Genomic DNA, 24,272 nt, shown 5'->3' with positions numbered 1-24,272 from the left:
GCATTTTACAGTGTCTGAATCCGAGTGATGCTGTACAGTTCCAGATAAAAACAGATTATGGCAGTTTTGTGTCATTCTCCACAACCAGGCACTCAAAACCCACCCACGAAATCAGGAAATAAGTTGTGCAAATTACCCCGTTACCCGATTTGCATAATTCCTGTAGCAAATTAGATGCTAAACAATTCAGTTAGTACATGCAAATAAACAAGCATTTCATTCTTTATAAATTCCCAGATTTTAGTGTTTACCTTCAACTTAAAGTCTGTGAATTTGCAATTCCCATAAGTGTCTTATTGACTGTGACATGCGAGCAATGCTCTTCTGGGATGTGAGGATCCCTGCAGATTTCCACAAACATTTCTACAATCTGCAGTCTATACAGTGTAGAGTGCACAGCTTAATGGCAACACACCACAAGACCTTCCTGTCAACACATTTATTACTGGTGCTCACGAGGACTTGGTATTGTGCGTCAAATGCAAACTTGGCGTCTTTAACAGGGGCGAAGTCACTTGTGTAGAGTAATATAGACCTGGTGTGTTTTCACATCCTTATATATAATTTCCTGTCAGCGAGGAAATCATTTATGCACAGACAGATCGAAGCCTACAGGACTCTATTAGACTAATGACTTCAACTTTGACTCACTTCATAGAGCACTTTTATTTACCCGCATTGTTATTCATGACCTTTTGACAATCTTCTGCTGAAGACAATAACAGGAGAAACTTCCATGTGTCGTCAAAACTGACTGTCAGATATTCATAGCCAAAACGGTATGAACTGGGGCTTTTCTAAAGGGTGACAGAAAGAACAAATCCGAAATGGCTTTAACTTCACAGAATATATATGCTTGCTTAAGTTATGATCAGAGCCACAGAAAACCCGAGTGAAATATTCCTCTCACATCTGCCATTGCTGCTGGATCTGTCCAGACTTTCATCAGTCATGTGTTCCTGTCTCCATTCACCCTCGGTACTACGCACTGTCTAATTCTTCATTTCCTCCTGCCACCCACTTTCTCCTCAACCCAGACAAAACACTTATTTTCTCCGACAAACTCAATCATGCTTATGTGTTTCTGGAATCATTTGTTGACTGAAATGGCAGATCAACTGGTAATTGTATAAATAGCTATTTTCTTAATCACTCTCCCTGAACAGGGACTCATTATTGAACAGGATGTCTCCTTCCACACCGATAGGGGGCGCACACACAGAAAACATTCTTGGGATCAATCTGCACCGAGTGTGCCTTATCTATCTTGAAAAGTGAAGCTGCTGGCTCTTTGATCGCCCCCTGGTGGCTGGCTGCAGTACAAGTCATAAACTCCACCCTCTCCATGCAAACAAACAGGACTTGGGTCAAAATCTTAAAATTTATTACACTTCCAACAAAATTTTGTGAAAGATGGTTTTGGTCCTTCAAGGTAGTTTCAATTGTTCAATTGTTCATTTTTGTGGTAAGTTTCATTTTAGTGAGTAATTTGATAATATAGAAACGGGGCGTGTCATTATGATTGACATTTGTGATAGACAGCTTCACAAAGCGGACTCTAGGAGCTTCAAGGGAAGATTGAAGATATAACTAACTATTAATTTTTGATTTCTGTGTTATTTCACCCAGACAAAATGAGAATTTAACTTACCTTATTTTAGCAAGCCAGTCAAATGAGACTTTCAAGGGTGTGGTTGAACTGGGCACGCAAGTGGAAGTTTGACACAGTGGCTCCACCACTTGCACCATTTGCGTAACATGGCAGCGCCCCATCATCGGACATCTTAGGTTCAGTTCATTATAATAGAAGGAAGCGGCATCACGTCATCCATAATTTTTTACAGTCTATGATCTGCACTGTTTTTTCCCAAGTCACATAATATTCTACGCCATTTTGCAGTACAGACGTAACAACATAAACAAACAGCTTTTGTGGACCAAACTTAACTTCCAGTAGACTTCCGCATAGAATTGATAACAACATAGAGTCCCTAGAGCAGAATATTTCTGATAACAAGCAGAATAAATAACCAGTAAATGACCAGTAAACCATTTCAATCATAGTTTTGTAAAATGAATCTATACAATTTTAGTTACAGATCTATAAATTCTTGTCTGGCTGCCAATTCCGCACAGCAGAGATCCATGCTCATCATCTCACCTCGTCTTTTATTTTCAACAAGGTATTTGTTTCAGAGGTTAGTTTAGTCAGACCGATAAACAAACACAGACTGAATGTTAACTTCGGGCCAGACGCCAAATCTCGGCAATTTACATGCGTTTGATGAAATGGTCTATAAGGGCCGGCCCGTCCAACAGGCAATACAGGCGATTGCCTGGGGCCCCGCGACAAGACAAGGGCCCTCCATATACGCGATCAGCAGTCATAAATTCCCCACACAACAATCTACAGTAAAATGATAATAAATACAAAACCTTAGTATAAGTAAATACATAAAACATTACAAAATAAGAACAGAGTGGGCTAATTTGCATAATGTTAATGACCCGATGGCGCTTGCGGATGTGTGTCTCATTGCGCATGCTTGGAAATGAAACATTTTGGATTATGGGTTTTGTAGTATCGTCGTATAACAGCGCAATGTTTACATTACATCTTTCAATAAAGATAAAACAAGACTAATTTTAGTGAGGTTGCGGTGGTAGGCTTTGGCAAACTATGGCATTACAACGATACATTTTAGGAGCTGAAGAGAAAAAGAGAAAAGCAGAGATAGAAAAGCAATCACAAGGTAGTAGGCCTATTTTCTGCCATACATTGTTTAATGCCTATGCTAATTTAGAAACATTAAAAAAAATGTCCATCACCCTTTCTAAATTAACCCACATGAAAAAAAGACTATTACACTATATAATTTACTGCAGTAAACTGTATAGTACAATTCTTAGATACTAAAAATATGCTATAGTGGGGTTCAAAAACAGTACAGAATACTGTAGTACCCTATAGTAATTATTTTGTATTAATATCCATGATATTTGTATAGCTATACAGTACTGTAGTTCTGTTGCACTACAGTTGTTGCACTAACAACATTGCTTAATATGTTGCTCCTAATAAAAACTTATATACACTTAAATATATACATTTTAATTTGGTCTGTTTTAATTTCACTTGTCAAATTGCATTCCTATGAAATTTTTTAAACCAGTGGGGCCCATTTTCAAGGTCTGGCCTAAGGCCTCATTACCCCAAGGGCCGGCGCTGTTGTAAAGTAGTGTGTTTTTTTGGAACTAAAGTGCACTTTAAGTACCCCGGTGATGCACTCAGACTGTTGTGAAAGGAAAGTTTACCTTCAAAGAAGGGAGGGTGTGATTTAACATGGATATATATATATATATATATATATATATATATAATATATACACATAGATACGTCATAAGCAGCTGTTTCTATGGGCCACAATACACAAGCATCTGCCATATTGAAAAGGTCCGTGGCGTTTAACCAGTGTTGGCAGGTCTGCGGTGATTACTTTAAAACTGTGAGATGCAGATTGCTTTTCCTACATTTAAATGTTTAAAGGAATAAAGGATTTTGTTTATCGGCTGTCAATATTTATTGGCTGTCAATATACCTTTAATAAATAATTGGTAGGTAGATATAAAGAAAAATGGCACATTTGAGTTGTGTAAAATGTAGCATTATTTTGTTGTTATAAAACAGTGAGAAGGAAGAGTGAATTGTTCACCTCAGGGTCCAATGATTTGCTGTATTTAAAATAAATAGTAGCTAAGAGCCTCACAGTTTATGCAGCATACATGATGTATAAGAACATTCACCTGACAGAGTATTCGTCCAAGCAGAAAAGAGAGATTAGAGGTTAGGCAGCCTCTTTTAATGAATATAACTGGATTTATGGATTTTTCTGGTGCAATAAAGTGTCAGGCTGTCCTCTCTGTGCAAACCACAAAAGTTCTCAGTGCAATACTTATTTAAAAAGATCAATTCAGGACTTTCAGCTTGAGGTTGAAACAGAAATGATATGGCAGTAAATACGCAAGGACACATTCATAAGGTCACTGCTAAATGCTGAAAGCTTTCAGTGAACGGACAAGTGTTTTAATTAAAGGAGCTATGTTAACCTGTTTTTTAACCACAGGTTACAAAGTGTTTGGTACACAATGGTCATTTTGTAAACCTGTTCCTGAGGAAATTCGTGTAAATATGTTAAGCAAAAGACAAATTACAATTATAGCCTCAGTGCTTGCTTCATTAAAGAGCACCTCTTACATTGCTTATTATTCTGTGTATTTGGTATAATACAATGTGTTTGCATGGTTTATGGTTTCACCTCTCCCCTGAACAACATCAGAACAAGATGAGACGTCTTTGAATATGTAAATATAAATATGAGAACCACTAAAATTGGTCATAACACTATCAATGCATGAGCACACCCAGGAGGCTAAACATGAGGAAACATGTAATCATGCTTTTATTCAATCGCTGTCAACAATATGCGAAGATATAATGCTTGGCTATGTGGTCAACCCTGTTGTGCAAAGCAGTTTTGAAATAAAATGTGTCCAACACAATGCCAAATTAATCTTTTGACGTGAAGCAAACAACTTGCAGCGCTGTCTGAACCGCAGCAACCTGCCTTTATGAGACAAACATCCGTCTGTAGATGTCTAGGAGCGCTAGTGATGTGCGGATAATCTGCAGATTGGGCTGGTCAAGTATATAAAAACAACACTGATTATTTGTGGGTGGGTCCCAAGTGGATGCTATAAACAATTGACAATGGAAATATCATTTACATTCCCTAAAATGTGAACGTGTTTAAATGTGATAAAACTCCTGACTGTGTATCATGGATGAATCTTTACTTGAAATATCCCCCCCCAAATGAATGTATAATATGCACAGATGTTAACCCAAGTGTTTCAGGACTGAAATCTAAATGCATGAGGATTACTACCCTTACTATACCATGATAAAGTTTACATTAACCTATGCTTAATCATTTCAAATAAAAACAAAAGTGTTGTGAATGACTGCTTGTACTGGCAAATAACATTTTTGTCTGTTAGATTTCGTGGATCAAATCACTACTTTCAAATTAAAGTTATAATGGTGTTTACTTTGTATGATAAGGCATGTACGTGTGGTCATGATGTTGGTAGGGATGACTGGAGCATCATTTGTTGCGGTCATATAGCTCATTTTCCTTCAGCTCACTTCGGCTGTATCCATGGCAACACTCCAGCTAGTCAATGCCCTTGGGATACATGTCTTGACAGTATTACTCTGTCTCCATTGCTGAGGTTGGCCCAGTGCTGAAGGGCTGTTTTGTATGTGTGTGTCTCTTCTGTCTCCTTTTGTCTTGCTTTGTGTAACTGTGATCTGTCATTGTGTAGCAGCGGTGTGTAGACTGGACCCTTCTGATACAGCTTTATTTGATGTACTAAAGATGAAAGCAACTCTCTTTTGGGTTTTGTAACTTATGTCTTTACAGTATTGTGTATTGGGAAGTGATGTTGTCTGACTTATTTATAAGAATAACTAGCCTGGGTTTCCCCATGCTGCATTGCGCGCAAATTTATTCACGCTACAAGTCTAGCATGGAAACTATTTTGCACCTGAAATAGGGATCCAATCACAGAACGGGGAGGGGGCAGCAAGACGATGATCATGACAACAACGTCTATGCGACACACCAAAGCAGTTTTGTTTATCCAACATGGCAGCAGACGTGAAGTTACTTTTCATTGCAGCCTTAGATAGTGTTCTAAGCAGGGCCGGCGTCATGGGGGGGCATTCGCGGGCAGTGCCCCCCCGAACAGGTTGTTGTGCCCCCCTACAAAGTTTTTAATTACTTTAAAATATATATAGAATAATTAAAATAAATTAAACATTGAATGTTTCATGACTTGTAATGTAATCAAATGAGGAAAATATAGTTGATATATGTTTTCTTTAATTAAAATAGACCAGTTTCTCTGATTGGATGTATTGCCGCGTCTCACCCATCTTACGTCTTTAGCATTTGTGACTTGATACTAGCAACGTGTTTTTTCGCGGCATTTTATGGATCGTGTAAAATATGGATATTAGAACATTTAGAATGAACCAGCACCGCCTGCTCCATCTTCATGCAAACACAGACTGGCTCAAACTCAGAGATTAGAGGTTGAGGTGGAATTTACAAATCTACAGGACACTTTTTTAAGGAAGTCTATTGTTCTTTGCCGAAATAGCCGTCTTCAGCTATTTCAAAGGTAAGTTAGCGTTGTTTTAAATTACGTAAGCTTAATGTGAAGTGTGGCTATAGACCGTTAACTGCATTACGACGTGATTATGGTAAAGCGGCTTTTTTAAAGCTAGGACGCGCTGCACTATGAAACTCATTCATTTCAATGGCTTGCGCCGCGCGAGGGCGGTTTGTTGTTGCGTCGAGTGAGCGCGAGCGCAGCGGAGCTCAGCTTGCGCTCACGCCGCGGTCGAAGTTCAATAGTTTTGCGCATAGTTTGTGGTCTTTTGCACTTTATACGGGAAATGAGCTGACAGTCTGTACCAGTTGTATGAGTGTGTGCTTGCTGTATTTGTTGTTTTAATGTCTTGTTTTTGCAAGTTATTGTTGCTATTGCGTGCCCCCCGTTGGAAGCCGAGTGCCCCCCTGTTAGTTATGGTCTGGCGCCGGCTCTGGTTCTAAGTAGTTTTGAATGCAAGTTTATTTAAAAAAAAGAGCATTAAACAATGGCGTTAAACAATTTCATATCCAAGAAGGATGTTTGGGTATGGCAAGACATGTTAGCCACAGAGTTTTATAGGACTAACCTGCTAGGCATTGTCGTTGACAAAGTCCATTTAACTTATGCACCATATTTACTGCAGCAATTGTAGCAAAAAACATGAGCTTGTGATTTTCTTAATCTGTGATTTGTAAAATGGGATTTGTGCAGCTGCACTGAAGAATTTGTGAATGTGTAACTGTTGTGTTGTATTTGAGGGAAAGAAAAAAAAATCTACAAGTTTGCAACTCTTGCTCTGTGACTTCAAATTTACTGATACACGTGTGGATAATCTCTACAAATACAAATTCCACTGTCACAGGTGTGCAGTTGTTTTGCACCAAATATACCTTCATAGAATTGATGTCGCTCTACAAACGTCTGGTATAATTGAAACGATTGGCTATGAGCTATGTACAAACGCATTTGATAGACATTCGTAGCGCCCAATAAATGACTCTGGGCATTCATAAACCACGCCTACGAGAAAATGACCATGTGGTTTCCAGACCACGTCTCATTCTCTACGAGACTGGTCTGGTGTTAGCCAGGCTAAGGAATAACAGTTCTATTATATATATCTATATGTGTCTGCATTCTCTAATACATGTTATACATTTAGCAAAGATTTGACTAAATATAAACACTTTGAACCAAAGAACACATTTGAAAGCTTAATGCACTTTTAAAATATATTCCAGCAGCCATATCACCCTATAGCCCAAGACAGGTTGCCCACTGAAGCTAAGTAGGGTTGAGCCTGGTCAGTACTCGGATGGGAGACCTAAAATTATCGTGCTATGCAGCCACAAAGTTATACTGTCCATTATTTGTCCCAATTTTGCAATAAACCAAAAGATAATCCCAAAATGTTTTTATCTGAAATAAATTTTAACTTTAAAGTGTACACTATTTTTTTTTTTGAGAAACTGACAGATGAGTCATTAGTCCCTTTCACACATGCAGTCTTTACTGGTAAATTACTGATAAATTGCAGTTAACAGGTCATGTGTGAACAGAACCTTTCTGGTAAATCACTGCTGCCAATTAACCAGTAAGAGAGGTTGTAAGATTACCAGTAATTGACCGGTAAGCGCTTTGTGTGAACAAAAAATATAGATTTAGAACGGGCATTTAGAACGGACGATGTCAGACCACGCTGATAGCTTCAGGCCCCGCACGGTTTAATGTGCGAATAGTACTGTTGTTTAAGACGCAGGTTCAATTTGACGTCGCCTAATGCAATGTTATTTGGTCACAAGCACTTCTCGACCGTCAGCGTTTGCCACGAAGGGAAAACAACAAAATACGAACTTTGGATATGAAGTCATAACCCGCCATTGTTTAGAAATACAAATAATCGCAGGACGCGCGCCACAGGTAACTTCCGCTTTTTCTCCAAGTTTACTGGTATTTTGATACTGATGTGTGAATGATATCTTACTGATAAAAAGGCGTAATATCACTGGGTGTGTGAACAGTACATTTTTGTATTTACTGGTAAAGTCATTCTGGTAAATTCATGGTAATTTACCGAAAGTATTGTGTGAAAGAGGCAGATGTCTTTTACCTTGTTGATTGTAGGAATCTTTAGTTATTATCTTAAGTAATCTTTAGGGTTTGGGGCATTTCAAAAAAAATTTCTAATCACACCAAAAACCACACTAATTTGAGTGGTTTCTTTGATTAAAACGTTGATCCAGGACGAACAAAAAATGTTGATCCAGGATCACATCTTACTTTGTGAAATCATGGCGACCCTATAATGATGGGGGGAACACTGATGTTTCCTTTATTAGATATTTTTTCCTGAATATAAAAATCTGTTAATCTTTATGTGTTGCCTCTAGAGTTTTGGAAGAGATCTCACTAAACGTCCGCTCAAATATACCAAGCTACCAAAGAAATCAAAAGCCAGTAATGTAAATATGAACAGACTCATTGATTCAAGACCAAAGTAACTGAGCTATGCAAATTCACATTAATCTTATAGCTCTATCTTTTTACTGTGTCAATGAGCATCAAAATGTTTTTTATTTGAAATTAGGAATTCCAGGACAAATATCTGTCTATATTTTGATGACAAAAATTATACTGACACATATTTCGGGAAAATGCTTTAAAATGTATCAAAAAAGTAATACACCGTAGGCAAATTTACTATCCTTTATGACTGCTGTAAAAATGTAAAATATTAATTTTTTGATTTTCTGTTAATCAATCTCAGTAGTGATTAAAACGATCAAATATTTACAAAAACACCAGGATTTAAACTCTTTAATTGTCAAGTTCATAAGTGATGCCACTTATTTGTGGGAAAAAAACAAAACATGACAGATTTTTTTTCTTGGGCATGTCAAAGATTGGTAAAAACATTGGCTTTGAGGCATTTATAGTTTTTGTGCAACATCAGATTGTATTTTTTTCTCCCTCCTTTGCTGTTCATGGCTGTTTTTGCCCCATTGACTTCCATTATAAAAGATTTTCTGATTGCAAAGCCATGACATCATATAATCATACATTCTTGATTCTAGGTGGTTTATCCTTTTGCAAAGAGGTCAAATTTGTTACCCATATTTGAGAGGAGATAAAAAGAGAACAAGTGAAGATAGGATAAAACTTTTTTGAAAGCAGAGGGTCTTTTCTTTTATTTGATATATTGTGTTTTATGTAAAGAAGAAAATTTTCTGAAAGGCATTAAACTTTTGTGAAAATCATAAAATATGCTGGCGCTGGCTGGCAATTGTTTTTTTTATTTTTATCTAAAGAGTTAAATATCACTTTTTCCACAATGTGGTGAAAAGTATTATTTCTAAGGAAGCACTGTTACACATACAGTATACAGTAGATACCAGACAGAGATCTTAAGAAGGATTCACACGATTGTGGCATACAGATATCTGAAGCACCTGATAGATGCTCTTATGGCACATCAAGTGGCAGCTCTGAGCACTGTTTTCCTTCAGCTGCATCAATACAAATGTACACAGCAGCCCAAAGTGTTATAAACAATACAGCAGGATAACAATACTAGAAAGAGTCTGAGGGTGAACAATAAACAGATGTAACCGTGACCTTCAGAAACGGCCCAGAGGGACTCGACGAACAGAGATTGTCACTTTGTTGTGACACATTCACAGTGAGACGTTAGCATTAAGATAAAGAAAAAGAAAGTGTTAAGACCTTTCCACCGTTTCTCTTCTTTGTCTCACTTTGTTTCTTTTTGCAAATGCAGCATAAAGAGGTCTTGGCTGGAATCTGTTATTATTTCGCCCTCCATCTTTGTGGCCATTAGTGTAATGTGCAGGTTCATGATGGCTCTCAGAGTTTTAAGTGCTTTTGCATAATGCATATTTGAATATTCAGTAGGTGTTCGATTCAAGCCTTTTACATAAGACATGACATCGACGGCAAAGCTCATCCATCACATATAACATTATGATTCTGCAAAACAATCAGTTTTGTGTGCAATTTGAGAAATTGTGAGAAACAGGGTGGTCATGCACGTATGTGCACGTTGTAAAGGTTAATACATACTAATATTTTTAAAAAAACTATATCCAGCCAAATATCGAACTTACTGGATTGTTGGTAACCTCACAGATTTTTACTCAAGAACATCCTGAATTTTACCAATTAGAAAAACTCAAATCCTAGAAGAGCTCATAAAACGACTTCATTGATTTTCATGAAATGAGTCCTTTGTAGAATGAATAAATACTGTAACTTTACAGCTCAAAACCTCTAACAAAAAGTTATTTTCTTAAAACTTGAATGAAAGACTCCAGTAGATTTAATACAATTAAACATACTTAGAAACAAGACACATGGATTGCCAACGCAATCTCATGGCAATTTGTACGTATTTTGCAAAGTGGCTAATTCGTACAACCACATTTGTACATTTTTGTACAATTTGCCTTGACCCCTGTGACATTGGGTTCTCTTTATTGTTTTTTATGAAAATCATATATTATTGCACGTAGGGGTGTAACGGTACGCAAAAATCACGGTTCGGTGCAAACCCCGGTTTTGAAGCCACGGTTCGGTTCATTTTCGGTACAGTAAGGGAGAAATGCAAACATTAAACTGCAGGTTGTTTATTACTTTAAACTTTTTTTTACAATTTGTTTACACTTTTTTAAACACTTTATTAAAGTATAAAATATATATAAAATGAAAAAATAATAAATAAAATACTACTGCAAAGTTATTTTTTACATTATTTTATAACAGAAGGTAACTCTTATCTTAACCTTCTCTTAAACTTTTTCTACTAAAACCTTGAACTAACAAATTCAATTCCTGAATACATTTATGAACTATTAGCCTACATTTTTGCCACTAAAAATTTTCTGTTTTGATTTATTTTGGATTGTTTAACTCACAGAATTGAATTGGCTATGTACCATCTCTGTATAAAAATAATATTACTGCTCTATGTGTAACTGCATAGCAAGCAACATGATGATATACTTATTATACACTCATTTTGAGATTAGTGAGCTGCATACATAGCCATCTTTGATCTTTTGCACGTTTCTCCTAATCTTTGCTTGTGTCATCAATGTAAGCTGTGACTTTACTTACGAACCCCTCCGCAGCTGAGTAACAGCTGAGTAAGCCCGGGTTACAGCTCTTCTCTGTCCCGACCAGCTGATCGCATTGTGACAATGATATGATTGACGTGATATGCAGATGAAAAATCTGATCACGCATTCCTTATTCTCGCTGTCACAGAAAGCGCGTCTCATGAATGCGTAGCAACGAAAGACGTGCATCCTCTCACGCACTTTTGAAAGAACAAAGCAGCGCGTTGACACGCGTTTAACATGCGCTTTTAGATACGACACGTAAACGTTTACATCAATAATCAAACGGATATACAACTAAGTAAATAAAAATCTTTCTGCGGGCCGAATTATGTTATATGTTTGACAGAAGACTTGCGCTGAACGCGGAGACTTCCGCCACTTAATATGTTCGTGCGGAAACGCACGTATTATGTTCCGCACAGGCGCACACAAAATACTTTCGGTGCACGTGCGCACCGTGCCGAAAGCCCTGAACCGAAACGGTCCGGTTCGAATACACGAACCGTTACACCCCTAATTGCACGATTAGCTTTGTACGAATTAGCCATCTTGAAAATTATGTACGAATTCTTGTGCGATCAGGCTGGGTCTTAATAAATTAAAACACGGTTTTGTTCACTAATGATGCTATTGTAGGAAAGTTCTTCTTTTTCCACAAAAAATAAATAAAAATAGTTTTATGGGCCACCACAATTTTATTTCTTTGCAAGGCAGGCAAAATTGGACCAGGTCTCACTCCCAGTTATATTGGTTGTCTCGCCTTGACCAGAAAGCTAACAATAAATGTGTCAGGTTGAAATGTAAAATGGATGCAAAAATGTGTGCATAGCACCTGCAACTCAACATATCTTCTAAAGGTTCCTTACATAATAGACGGTTTCAGCGTCTAGCCCGAAGTTAACTTTGGGTTTGTATGTGTTTATCTGTCTGGCTAGTGGCAATAACTGACCTCTGGAAGAAAAACCTTGTTGAAAATAAAATGTTTCACTTTTCTAAAGACGAACGGAGACGGTGAGCACAGATCACTGCTGTGAAGAGAGGTTTGGCAGCAGGGCATCTGTACTGTAGCTAACATTGTAGACATTCATTTTACACAGTAATGTTAGCTTAGTGTAGTAGTTGACTTTAAGAGGACTCTGTTGTTATTGATACTATGTGGAGGTATACCATATATATATAAGTTTGGTCCACAAAAGCCCTTAGTTTAAACTTGCGTTAAATAACTAACACGTTCTTATGGATGTATTTTATTATTTGGTGCCATGATGAAGACAGAAAGATAATGACAGTGCCTATAATGGATTTATATGCTGCTGTCGTGTTATTTGATCTGTTTCTGGATGAAGGCTGCCAGCGAGTAGTGTTGACGAGTTCAGGGAAAATGTCTTAGTGTCAAGTTTAAAAGAAATTTGTGCTTTAGGTGCGTTTCAAAAACACACTTTAGTTAGTGCGGTATATATGTGATTTAAATGTTTGCCGCATACTGCGATTAAAAACTGCGTACACCACCTGTTTTATACTTGCTGTGATTATGAGCCTAATCACATATTTTTATTGAAGTATTGTGATTACATGAGGTAAAGTATAATCGCAATATTGCCAAAATCCCATTATAATTGCATTATAAGTGTGAATGTAAACATGCTCAGTGAGACTGCAGTATAATATAATTATAATCTTCTTCTTCTACATTCTTTTACTCATTCAGGTGAATGTGTGCAAAACAGAGACTGCCCCCTGAAGCGGTTCACCCAGTCCGGTTCTGTCCTCTCAGGGGATGGCCCGGGTCGAGGATGGACACACAGAGGATTATGACAGGTGCAATCTGATAATAATCATGTCATGTCAAATAAAAACATTGAGCAATATTAAAATATAATGTGTGCCTCTTTTTAAATATGACAAGGTCCTAGCATTCATTGTATTAACACTAAAGAGGTGTTTTCTTGTATTGTAGCTCTGTGATGGTAGAGGATGGTCAGGATGGTATGGACAGTAGTAGCCTGACTCCTGGCTCAACACGACAGGTCTGCATCCAACGGCATCCCAATCACGGCTTTGGTTTCATTGCAGGCAGTGAACGGCCTGTCGTCGTACGCTCTGTCACTGCGGGTAGGACATATGTGTCTGTCAGGAACTTTCAGCCAGATGTCTGTTGTCTATTGGATCATATATCAAAATCTCTGGGGCGCTAGCCAATCAGCGCCATCTCTTGAAAGTTTTACTGTACTCTTTAGATTTTTGTATTAAAACTCTGATATTGAAAGTGACATATGGTGGCCTAGTAAAATAAATCCAATTCAATTGTATCTTTATATTGCTTTTTACAATTTAGTATTGGTGCAAAGAAGCTTTTGGCAAATACATATTAGTACAAGCCCCACAGACATATAAAAAAGAAGTTTATGATATATGGATCAATGACAAAATGAGCTTAATACGTATATATAAAAAAATCTTTAAAAAATGGATGTAATGCATATTTCTGAGTCAGGAACAATGTGTTTAAAAATATACATTTCACTACATTTAACATTTTTGGTAACACTTTACAATAACAGTACATGAATAATCATGTACTAATACATAAATTAATAATTACTTTAATATGAAGTAATGATAAGTTAAGCCATGTACTAATCAATAACTAACCATAACTATGTCATGAGTCATACGAATTCATGCATGAATTACAGCCACCTTAACTACACATTAATACATGTTTGTTAGTTAATGCATTAATTAACACTTTGGGTAACCGAAATCAAACATGCTCTAGAACAGTGGTTCCCAACGGTTTGCAGGATCTGATGCTTTGTTTGAGGTCAAATAAAGATGCATAAAATGTTCCACTTATAATTTTAGAAACAAAAGATATTTTTCAAATTCATGTGCTCACAATACCAAGATAGCAGGTAGTTAAAATATTTTATTATGTAAGATAATTGTTCTCTATTTTTGTGTGCTTGTCAATGTAGATTGCAAAATCAAAAGGAAGGTGGATGTAAACGTTACGGCCTACAACAGGCTGTCCGCTCGTTACACTTGTGGTCTGCTGCTTTTGGCGCTGTCAAAATATTTCAGTTAAAATCATTCTGACTATTCCTCAGAAATGACAAACATGTTAACCAAAGTCACAATGCCAAATGTGTAGTGTTCATATAAAGACCATCAAACCGTCAATCATACCAGTTTATTTGTGAAAGCTATTAAAATGTTATCTTTATGTTATTTTAATTATTGTTTAATTAATTTTTCGCATTGTATCAGGATCAGCGTTCAGCCAGGTGCAGATCTACGGGTGGATTGACAGCTTGCCCACCCTATCAGATTCATGGAAATACATTATGTTTTTTCATTCAAACCGTAATTCTTCAACCATTTGAACTATCAAAAAATTAGAATTGCTCCTAAAGAAAATAAATTGCGCTTTTTGGCAATATATGGTTTATTACGGTAATGTCTTGCTTTCCGTCCACCAATCGCTGCTGTCATCTAGAGCGGAAGAGGCGGGTTTGAAGAGAGCGCGGTAGGTTAGATTGCACTGAGTAGCAGATTCGTGTGTGAACGTGTGGATCACTGCGGTAAAGAAAAGACTTCTAAATAAAAACGGTGTACACCAGCAACACTAAAGTTCACTCGCTCTTGGTGGCTCGCGACTCGACGGCCCGACTGGACTGTTTAAGTTGATTTTCAATAAAGCAGTGTTGATATTTTTTGCTTCTGGGTCCTCTATATTTCAGTACCAGTGCTTAGGTAAGCCACGGGCGTTTAATTAAATAAATGCTCAATGCTTAAATAGTTCATCGTAAATCGTTGTAATATGCTTATGACTAGGCATGGGCCGGTATAAGATTCTGGCGGTATGATAACCTTTAGCAAAAATACCACGGTTTCACGGTGTTGCGGTTTTGCCATTGCAACACTAAAATGTGTTATTTTCAAAAGCCAGGTACAATAAAGCCTTTAAATTATAATATGCTTTCAACACATATAACATTTTCGTAATGTATATTAAATGTAAACATCAAATCAATCACATGACTTCATGATTTAATGAATTTTGTATAAGCACAGCTCATACCTTGGAGACGGTATCACAGAACATTTTAGTGGTTTTGAAACCTTGACCGTTTTAAACCTCGGTATACCTTGAAACCGGTAATCGGCCCTACTTATGACTTGCGAATGTTATGCTTATTTAATTGAAATAAACCAAGCTTAATGACGTATGCAGCCTGCATATCCGACCTCCGGAGGATGCAGCCTTCTGATTGAGAGACGGCCGATTCTAATACAGTTAGATTGAATAACGTAATTCCATCTAAAATGTACAAAACACAGTCATTTTATCTTCCCAATTAACGCAAGTTAAAAAAAGTATGTGAATTTTTCTGGCCCGCAGATGTATAGATGCCCACCTATCAAAAACACTTTCTGCCTCTGGGTAACTTATATTTTTATTTGTTAATGTATGATAAGGTCATGACTTTACTAAGGGGGCACATCATTACTAACTCATCGTTAACTACTAATAAACTAACATAAATTCATGATTTGTTATGGTATGATTAGGTCATGACTTTACTTGAGGGGGCACATCATTACTAACTCATCGTTAACTACTCATAAACTAACATAAATTCATGATTTGTTAATGTATGATTAGGTCATGACTTTACTTGAGGGGGCACATCATTACTAACTCATCGTTAACTACTCATAAACTAACATAAATTCATGATTTGTTATGGTATGATTAGGTCATGACTTTACTTGAGGGGGCACATCACTACTAACTCATCGTTAACTACTCATAAACTAACAAAAATTCATGATTTGTTAATGTATGATTAGGTCATGACTTTACTTGAAGGGGCACATCATTATTAACTCATCGTTAACTACTCATAAACTAACATAAATTAATGACTTGTTAATGTATTATTGTGTAGGCCCTACACAATGACTTTTCTTGGAGGGGTACACTGTTAAAAAGTTATCAATTACACATTCTATACAAATTCAGCTCATCAAAATCCAAATTTTTGGTGGTTTTAAAGGAGAGGAGCAAATGTGAAAATTAGTCAGACATTTGGAAGGGGTAATAATGGCTTAAAAGAAGAACAAAACAAATACTGTATGTGCATTTTGATATTAAGACGATAATAACCATCGTCTGTAGGCTAACACTGATTTAAATTTAGAAAGAATAGCGTCTGTCACTCTTAATGGCAGCAGTGGAACTAATTTTAATTATTAATCCATAATTGCACATTTAATGATTAAGGTTAACTGTAAATGTTGCAAGAAATCCAGTGCCATTCAATGTTTTTAGCTCAGCTGCAGGAGCAAATATATAAACAGTTTTGCATTACAAACCTAAACATTTTGCATTAACAAAAGTTATTTTCGTTCTTCTAGAGAGCTTGTTTGATATGGAGTACACAAAGTGTTAGTTAATGCATTAACTAACAAACATGTATTAATGTGTAGTTAAGGTGGGTGTAATTCATGCATGAATTCATATGACTCATAACATAGTTACAGTTAGTTATTGATTAGTAAATAGCTTAACTCATCATTAGTTCATATTAAACTGATTATTAATTTATGTATTAGTACATGATTATTCATGTACTGTTATTGTAAAGTGTTACCACATTTTTTAACAATATTTTTGATATCTCATTCAAAAAATGTCAGGTGCTATGACTAATCATTGTCTATTTGCCAGATTTTGTTTGTTTATTTGACAGTGGCATTTAAAATTATAATCCTAAAAAAAGTTTAAAGCTTAAGGTTTTTGATTTCTTAGTGGAATTCATAGTAGTTGCACCCTTTGACTTTCTGGTTGCACCATCTGACCTCTGCAATGAGTTTACATTTAACAAACTTCTACTTAGATTCTGATATAAGCTTAGGCTTATGATATCACATTTTTAAGGTATTTGTCAGTACTTTAGAGAAATCTACAGACTTTTCATTCAGCCATAAAGACCACATGGGTTTTACTGGATGATGTGATATCATGTTTGATGTTTATACTTAAAGCCCATGATTGCATCCAAATTGTTAGACAAAAGTTTTTCATTTATCCTAACATCCCATCAAGTACTTATATTCGTGGAAATCGTTTATTAGAAAGGTTTTGAACATAAAATAAAGCCAAAGTATCTCATTTTCATTTCTAATAATTTAAACACCATTTTTAACAGTTAAATTGCTAATTTGTATGGACAGTTGCCCCACCTACCATTTTACAAGTTTGAGAAACCAATAAAAAAGTACATGTCATGCAGGGGCGAAGCCGGCATCTTAAAAGTGAGGGGGACATGGCTATCAATAAAAGTATATACAAGTGGCTGTATATACAAGTATATACTTTATATATAGAAATACAGTACATAAAATGACTAATGCAATTTCAACTGTCGCACCATCAAAAAAATACAATAGGTAATACACTAAATATGCAGTTCTGATTCTCATGTACAGCTTTTCAAACGCTCTTTTTGAAGGATTACTCCACTTTCATAAAAAATCCTGATATTTACTCACACCCATGTCACACGAAGATGTTAATGTCTCTCTTTGTTCAGTTGAGAAGAAATTACGTTTTTTGAGGAAAAATTCCAGGATTTTTTCTCCATATAAGGATAAGGATAAGGATGCAGTGGACTTTAACTCTTTCACCGCCAGCGTTTTTAAAAAAAGTTGCCAGCCAGCGCCAGCGTTTTTCATGATTTTCACCAAAGTTTAATGCCTTCCAGAAAATGTTCTTCTTTAAATATATAAACATACAATATACCAAATGAAAGAACAGACCCTCTGCTTTCAAACAAAAAAAAACCGTTTCATCCTACCTTTAGTGGTTCTTTTGCAATCAGCTTTTGAATATGGGTAGGTTTTTGCAAAAACACCATATTTTGAGCAAAAAGCAGAAATAATTCCATTTTTATGACAGACTTTTCATAGAGATCCGATTCAGAGCGATCTTTAAAACAGACACGGACATGCAGCAGCTTGGCATAGGGAAATACTTTCGGTTTTAAAAAGTTGCGGAAGGGCGCCACCTGGTGGATAATAGCGGTATTGCGGAAAGACGGAATATCTCGTCATTGGCGGGGAAGCGTTTTCTCTTAATTGACGAGAAATCTCGTCAATGGCGGGGAAAGAGTTAATGGACCTCAACAGTTTACACGGAGCTTCAAATGGCTCTAAACAATCCCAAAAGACGCATAAGGGTCTTATCTAGCAAAACGATTGTCATTTTCATCAAGAAAAAAAAATATGTGTACTTTTAAACCACATCTTCTCGTCTTGCACTAGCTGTGTGACGTGCCAGCGTGCCCTTATGTACACTTCCTAACAAAAGTCTTGTCGCTTGTGTACAAATTGACCTGAAGTGCTGCTACAATATATTTCTAATCAAGATTTGTTTTCAAGAAATGGCTAATTTTAATCCCAACAGCTTTTGTAAAAAATTATCAGTCCAAAATGAAACTGTCAAAAAGTATTCTAATATTCACAGTTTGGTAAAGCCCATTGAGTCAAAGACATAAGTGTTGTCGCCTTGTCATATGAGCTTCATCTGTGACTAATAATGGATCAATTAGGTCTCAGGGTGTGTATAAAAAGAATCCCAGTACACTAGACCTTCATATCAACTGCAACTACACCTCTGCAAACATGCCTAAGATTCACCCTGAGAGTAAAGTTTTGATTTTCAAGAGGCTGAAGACCAGATCCGCTGCTGATGTGGCAGACACCTTCAATGTGTATCAGGGTGCACTTACATTATCCAAACCAAACCATGCCCCAGCGTGATTGTCCACAGAAGGTTGATTTTTCAGATTAATCTTTTGTTGAATTACATCACAGTTGCAATTGCAGGAGACCTACTGGAGCACGCATGGATCCGAGATTCACTCAGAAAATAGTGAAGTTTGGTGGCGGAAAAAATCAGGGTCTGGAAACATCCAGTATGGGGGTGTGCGAGAGATCTGCAGGGTGGAAGGCAACATCAATAGTCTAAAATTCCAAAAAAATTTAGCTACCTCTTATATTCCCAACCATAAAAGAGGCCAAATTCTGCAGCAGGATGGTGCTCCATCGCATACATCCATCTCCATATCAAAGTTTCTCAAGGCAAAGAAGATCAAGATGCTCCAGGATTGGCCAGCCCAGTCGCCAGACATGAACATCATTGAGCATATGTGGGGTAGGATGAAAGAGGAAGCATGGAACATGAAACCAAAGAATAATGATAAACTCTGGGAGGCATACAAGACTGCTTTCTTTGCTATTCCTGATGACTTCATCAAGATGTCACGGAGTGACTTATACAGCGGAACCGAAAGTGGCGAAGGATAGGTCCGCCCGGATGACTGTCCATGAAACACCCAGTCCCTTCCGGTAACTCCGGGCAACCCAAATTCGGGTCTTATTGAGAACAGGTGTGCAGATGAGTGTGGCGATCGGTGATTGGGCGATTCAGTGGAAAGGAGGCATATAAAAAAGGTACCCGAAGAACAGGAAGGAGTTCGGTTCGGGAGTTTGGTTCGCGAGTGGGCTTTGGCGCCCGCTGGGTGCCTATTCAGGACCAATTCCCGGGCCAACGTGGTGATTTTGACCCTGATTCACCGTGAGTGTATGGAGTGCAGTGGGTGAGTCTTTTTGATGTGTGTTCACCTGAAAAACTGTAGTGTGGTGCTGTGTCAATGTTGTCAGCGATCACTCTCTAGGCCGGAGAGAAAGGCCTGCATCGGAGGAAGTGGACTGGTGTTGGTGGACGACTATTATGTATTTATATACGCCCGACTGTACCGCCATTCGCCCTTCTGTTGGAAGCCAAGAGGTTTTGTATCTCTCTCTACATATTCACTGAAGTAGTCTATTGTCGAAGAGACTCTGTGTGTGTGTCTGTTGCCAGTCTGCAGGTTCGTGCCAAGGGCTCTGTGTCGTCGTGGGAATTATTCCCCTACGTGTTGGAAGTCAACACCTAAGTGTTTCCTGAGAAGTCTGTCCTAGTGAGGAAGGCTAGAAGTTCGCTACGTGCATATACGGCCTCTCCAGCTACCCAAACCTGTTCGAAGCCAAGAGTCCCGTGTACCCCCCCCCCCCCCCGTGTACCTACCTGTATGCCCAAAGCTAATAACCCAGTGTACCTACCTGTATACTCACATGAACGCCCAGAGCCAAGAGCCCAGTGTACCTAAATGCCCCTCCCCTATGTGTGCCCATGAGGCGAAGGCCAAAAAAGATTGGAAGTCCTTTTTTTAAGTATTTAACTCCCCCTAAGTGTTTTTAATATTTAATAAAACTTGTTACATTTTATTTTCCTCGTCTGTCTGGTCATTGGGGTGTTTTGGGACCTCCTTGGGGTGGGAACAGAAGGAGGAGCGTGACTCGCGACAGGGGCGGTCCGCTCTTCACCAGTGACAAGTACATTGTATGAATCCTTGCCAAACCGCATGGATGCAGTCCTTCAAGCTCATGAAAGTCATACAAGATATTAAATTTGGATCTCACAGCACCACTACTTAATTTGCTGACATATTTTTGTATTTGCAAAACTTTTGTCTTGCCAGATTTTGACCTTTCTGTCTTGATTAAATGATAAATCTTTTTTCAGTGAAACTAATTTATTTCAGTGCATTAAACATCATTTGGGAGGGTTTTAGCTTTTCATATGAGCTATTTCTAATACCATTTGATTAATTAAAAGTCAGGTTAATAGCAGGTGTTTCTACAAAATAGATAAGAGACAAGACTTTTGTCATAATCACCTCGAAAGGTCACGCATTACATATAAAAACACACACTTGTGGACCATTTAGTTTTTGGGGGAAAAATACCTTTCATTGAAACTGTGAACTGTTGAGGTCCACTAGAGTCCACTATATGGAGAAAAATCTTGGAATGTTTTCCTCATAAAACATAATTTCTTCTCGACTGAACAAAGAAAGACATAAACATCTTGGATGACATGGGGGTGAGTAAATTATCAGAATGTATTTTTTATTCAATTCAATTCAATTCGATTTTATTTATATAGCGCTTTTCACAAGTGTTAATTGTTGCAAAGCAGCTTTACATGAGAAGATGTAGAGGAGAACACAGAAAATCAATAGATAGTATAAGAAGTAAAATATAGCGGCTAAGGTTAAAACTGTACAAGCGTGCATATTAATAATGTAACGTATACAGTAAAGTGCTAAGTTAAGCCAAAGTTGGCTGACTCTCCCTGGGACTAAAAAAACCCCTTAGGAGAAAACTCGGTGGGAAAAACTCCTAGAAGGACAAAAAACCCTAGGGAGAAATGAATATATATTGGTAATATATAACCAATATATATTGGTTCAGCCGGTGGTCGTTGGTCGCGCATCGGCTGGGCATCACGTTGAAGGACAGCCAGTAGATCAGTGGTGCGATGACCTTCACAGCAGCAGGAACTGGGTCTGTTTGTCTCATTGTCCTCGGGGTCGAGGACGAGACAGGGAGAGAAAAACAGAATTCTATTAGTGTAGGGGCCGTTCGCATGTAATGCAAGTGTCATACATTATAGTGGTTTAATTCAGCTCAGTCCCAGACAGGCTAACTATTGCGGCAATAGCATATTACCCATAGGAGGTATGTGAGTGCTTTGCTCTAGACAAAAATAATTACTGCGGGAAAAGTACATTTACTGGACATTCTATGTGAATGCTTTGTTAAAGAAGAATGTCTTAAGTTTAGATTTAAATTGATCGGCTGTGTCTGATACTCGAACATTATTTGGTAAATCATTCCAGAGCTTAGGGGCTAAGTAGGAAAAGGATCTACCACCTTTAGACACTTTTGATATTCTAGGGATAATTAAGTGACCAGAATTTTGTGAGCGCAATTTACCTAAAGGATTGTATTCTGATAGTAGTTCTTTAATATACGAGGGCGCTAGGCCATTTAAGGCTTTGTAGATGATTAGTAATATTTTAAATTGTATGTGATATTTAACTGGTAGCCAGTGTAAAGATGCCAGAATTGGACTGATGTGGTCATACTTTTTAGATCGAGTAAGCACTCTTGCGGCGGCGTTTTGAACCAGCTGTAGCTTGTTTACCTGATTTGCATGGCATCCCCCGAGTAACGAGTTACAATAGTCTATTCTAGAGGTCATAAAAGCATGGATAAGCTTTTAATGCGACGAGATGTAAAGCTGGGTATCATCCGCATAGCAGTGAAAACTTATGTTATGTTTCCTGATAATGTCACCTAGAGGTAACATATATAACGAGAATAGGATAGGGCCTAGAACTGATCCCTGAGGTACGCCGTATTTAACGGGGGAGTGATATGACTCTTCCTCATTTACATAAACAAAGTGATATTGATTGGTTAGATACGATCTAAACCAGGCTAACGGCTGACCACTGATGCCAACATAGTTTTCTAGTCTATTGAGTAAGATTTTGTGATCTATTGTGTCAAAGGCTGCACTAAGGTCTAGTAATATAAGGATTGAGATTTCACCACGATTGGATGTTAATAGGAGGTCATTTGTAACTCTAAGCAGCGCTGTCTCTGTGCTATGGTGGGGCCTGAAACCTGATTGGAACTTTTCATATGTATTATTATTCTCTACGAATGTGCGTAGCTGGCTGGCCACTACTTTTTCTAAAATTTTAGAAAGAAAAGGTAGATTTGAGATTGGTCTAAAGTTATTAAGATCTCCCTGGTCAAGGTTTGGTTTTTTAATAAGCGGTCTAATAACGTCTCGGTTACGTATGTAACCCTCGTTCCCTGAAGGAAGGGAACGGAGACGTCACGTCGTGACCGACGAATTGGGAACCGCTTCGCGGGTGACCTATCTACTTCGAGAACTATAAGAAACGCCAATGAACTTGGCATGCAGGTATTTGCATAATGCCGGCGCCGCCCCGCCAGGTGCGTATATAAGCCGCAGGTGCACAATACCAAATTAGCTATATTATTGCTGAGAAGCCGAGCAGCAGTGCCCGGCCTGAAAACAGCAATGGAACAGCAAACTGTGGCGACGGGACGTGACGTCTCCGTTCCCTTCCTTCAGGGAACGAGGGTTACATACGTAACCGAGACGTTCCCTTTCAGTCGGTCACTACGACGTCACGTCGTGACCGACGAATTGGGAATCCCTACCAAAACGCCACTGCAGCTGAACCCTTCCAGTGTCTGAAAAAGCCCTCCGCCCTCCACGTAAGGGGCGGAACCTAAGGCGAAATGCAGAAGGCCGGTCACTACCTGTTCCTTAACCCACGATAGTGAAGCAGCGAACTGGGGAAGCGTCTAAACTGAGCGGAGCTAGAACACTGCGGAAGCCATCCCCTAAGAAGGTTGAATGGATGACATAAAAATATGAAACAACCGAAGGTTGCTCATAAAAGTCTCTGAACAAAACATAGTATGCAGAGAGATGCAGAGCAGGCTCTGCTAAGGAAAACGTGGAGGATTAGTACCCCACGGAGTATACACACAAATGAACCCCACGTAGGGGACAAATGTGGACGCCTAGCCTACACAGGTTTACAGAGAATACATCAGTGATAGGTTGACAGCGGATGCTCCGCAACACCAGCTATCAGGGCGGTGGAGGAGAGGCAAAAACAGTTTTTTTGACGTTTTTGCCCCGATGGCCTTCCATATTGGTGCAGATGTGCAGCACCAAAATAGAGGCTCCAAGCCGACACACGAGCCGACCCTCGGCATTCTTAACTAGTTAGTAGAAAGAACCCGAGTGGAAACCGGTTCGACACGAACACTATAGAATCTTGTGAACGTATTAGGTGTCGCCCAGCCTGCAGCTCTACAAATATCTGTTAGCGAGGAACCGCGAGCCAGTGCCCAAGATGATGCCACACTGCGTGTAGAGTGGGCACGTAAATTAAACGGACAAGGCA

At 38.2% G+C, this 24,272-nt stretch overlaps 1 protein-coding gene across 3 annotated transcripts in view; it reads left to right on the top strand.

Moving 5' to 3' along the window:
- Window positions 1–24,272, top strand: part of frmpd3 (FERM and PDZ domain containing 3) — a 200,600-nt gene that overhangs the window by 135,941 nt on the left and 40,387 nt on the right. For 2 of the 3 annotated variants that reach the window (XM_065268067.2, XM_065268064.2), the window contains exons 3-4: window positions 13,064–13,173; window positions 13,313–13,467. In XM_065268067.2, the coding sequence (XP_065124139.1) occupies window positions 13,133–13,173; window positions 13,313–13,467 (196 nt within the window). In that variant the 5' untranslated portion in view covers window positions 13,064–13,132. Of the gene's footprint in view, window positions 1–13,063; window positions 13,174–13,312; window positions 13,468–24,272 lie in introns of those variants that run through there. The other variant, XM_065268065.2, reaches the window with a different exon arrangement.

This window comes from Paramisgurnus dabryanus, chromosome 16 (genome assembly GCF_030506205.2).
Source record: "Paramisgurnus dabryanus chromosome 16, PD_genome_1.1, whole genome shotgun sequence".
In the NCBI taxonomy this organism is placed as follows: domain Eukaryota; kingdom Metazoa; phylum Chordata; class Actinopteri; order Cypriniformes; family Cobitidae; genus Paramisgurnus; species Paramisgurnus dabryanus.
The sequence above is the reverse complement of the archived record's forward strand: the minus strand, read 5'-3'. Positions and strand labels throughout refer to the sequence as shown.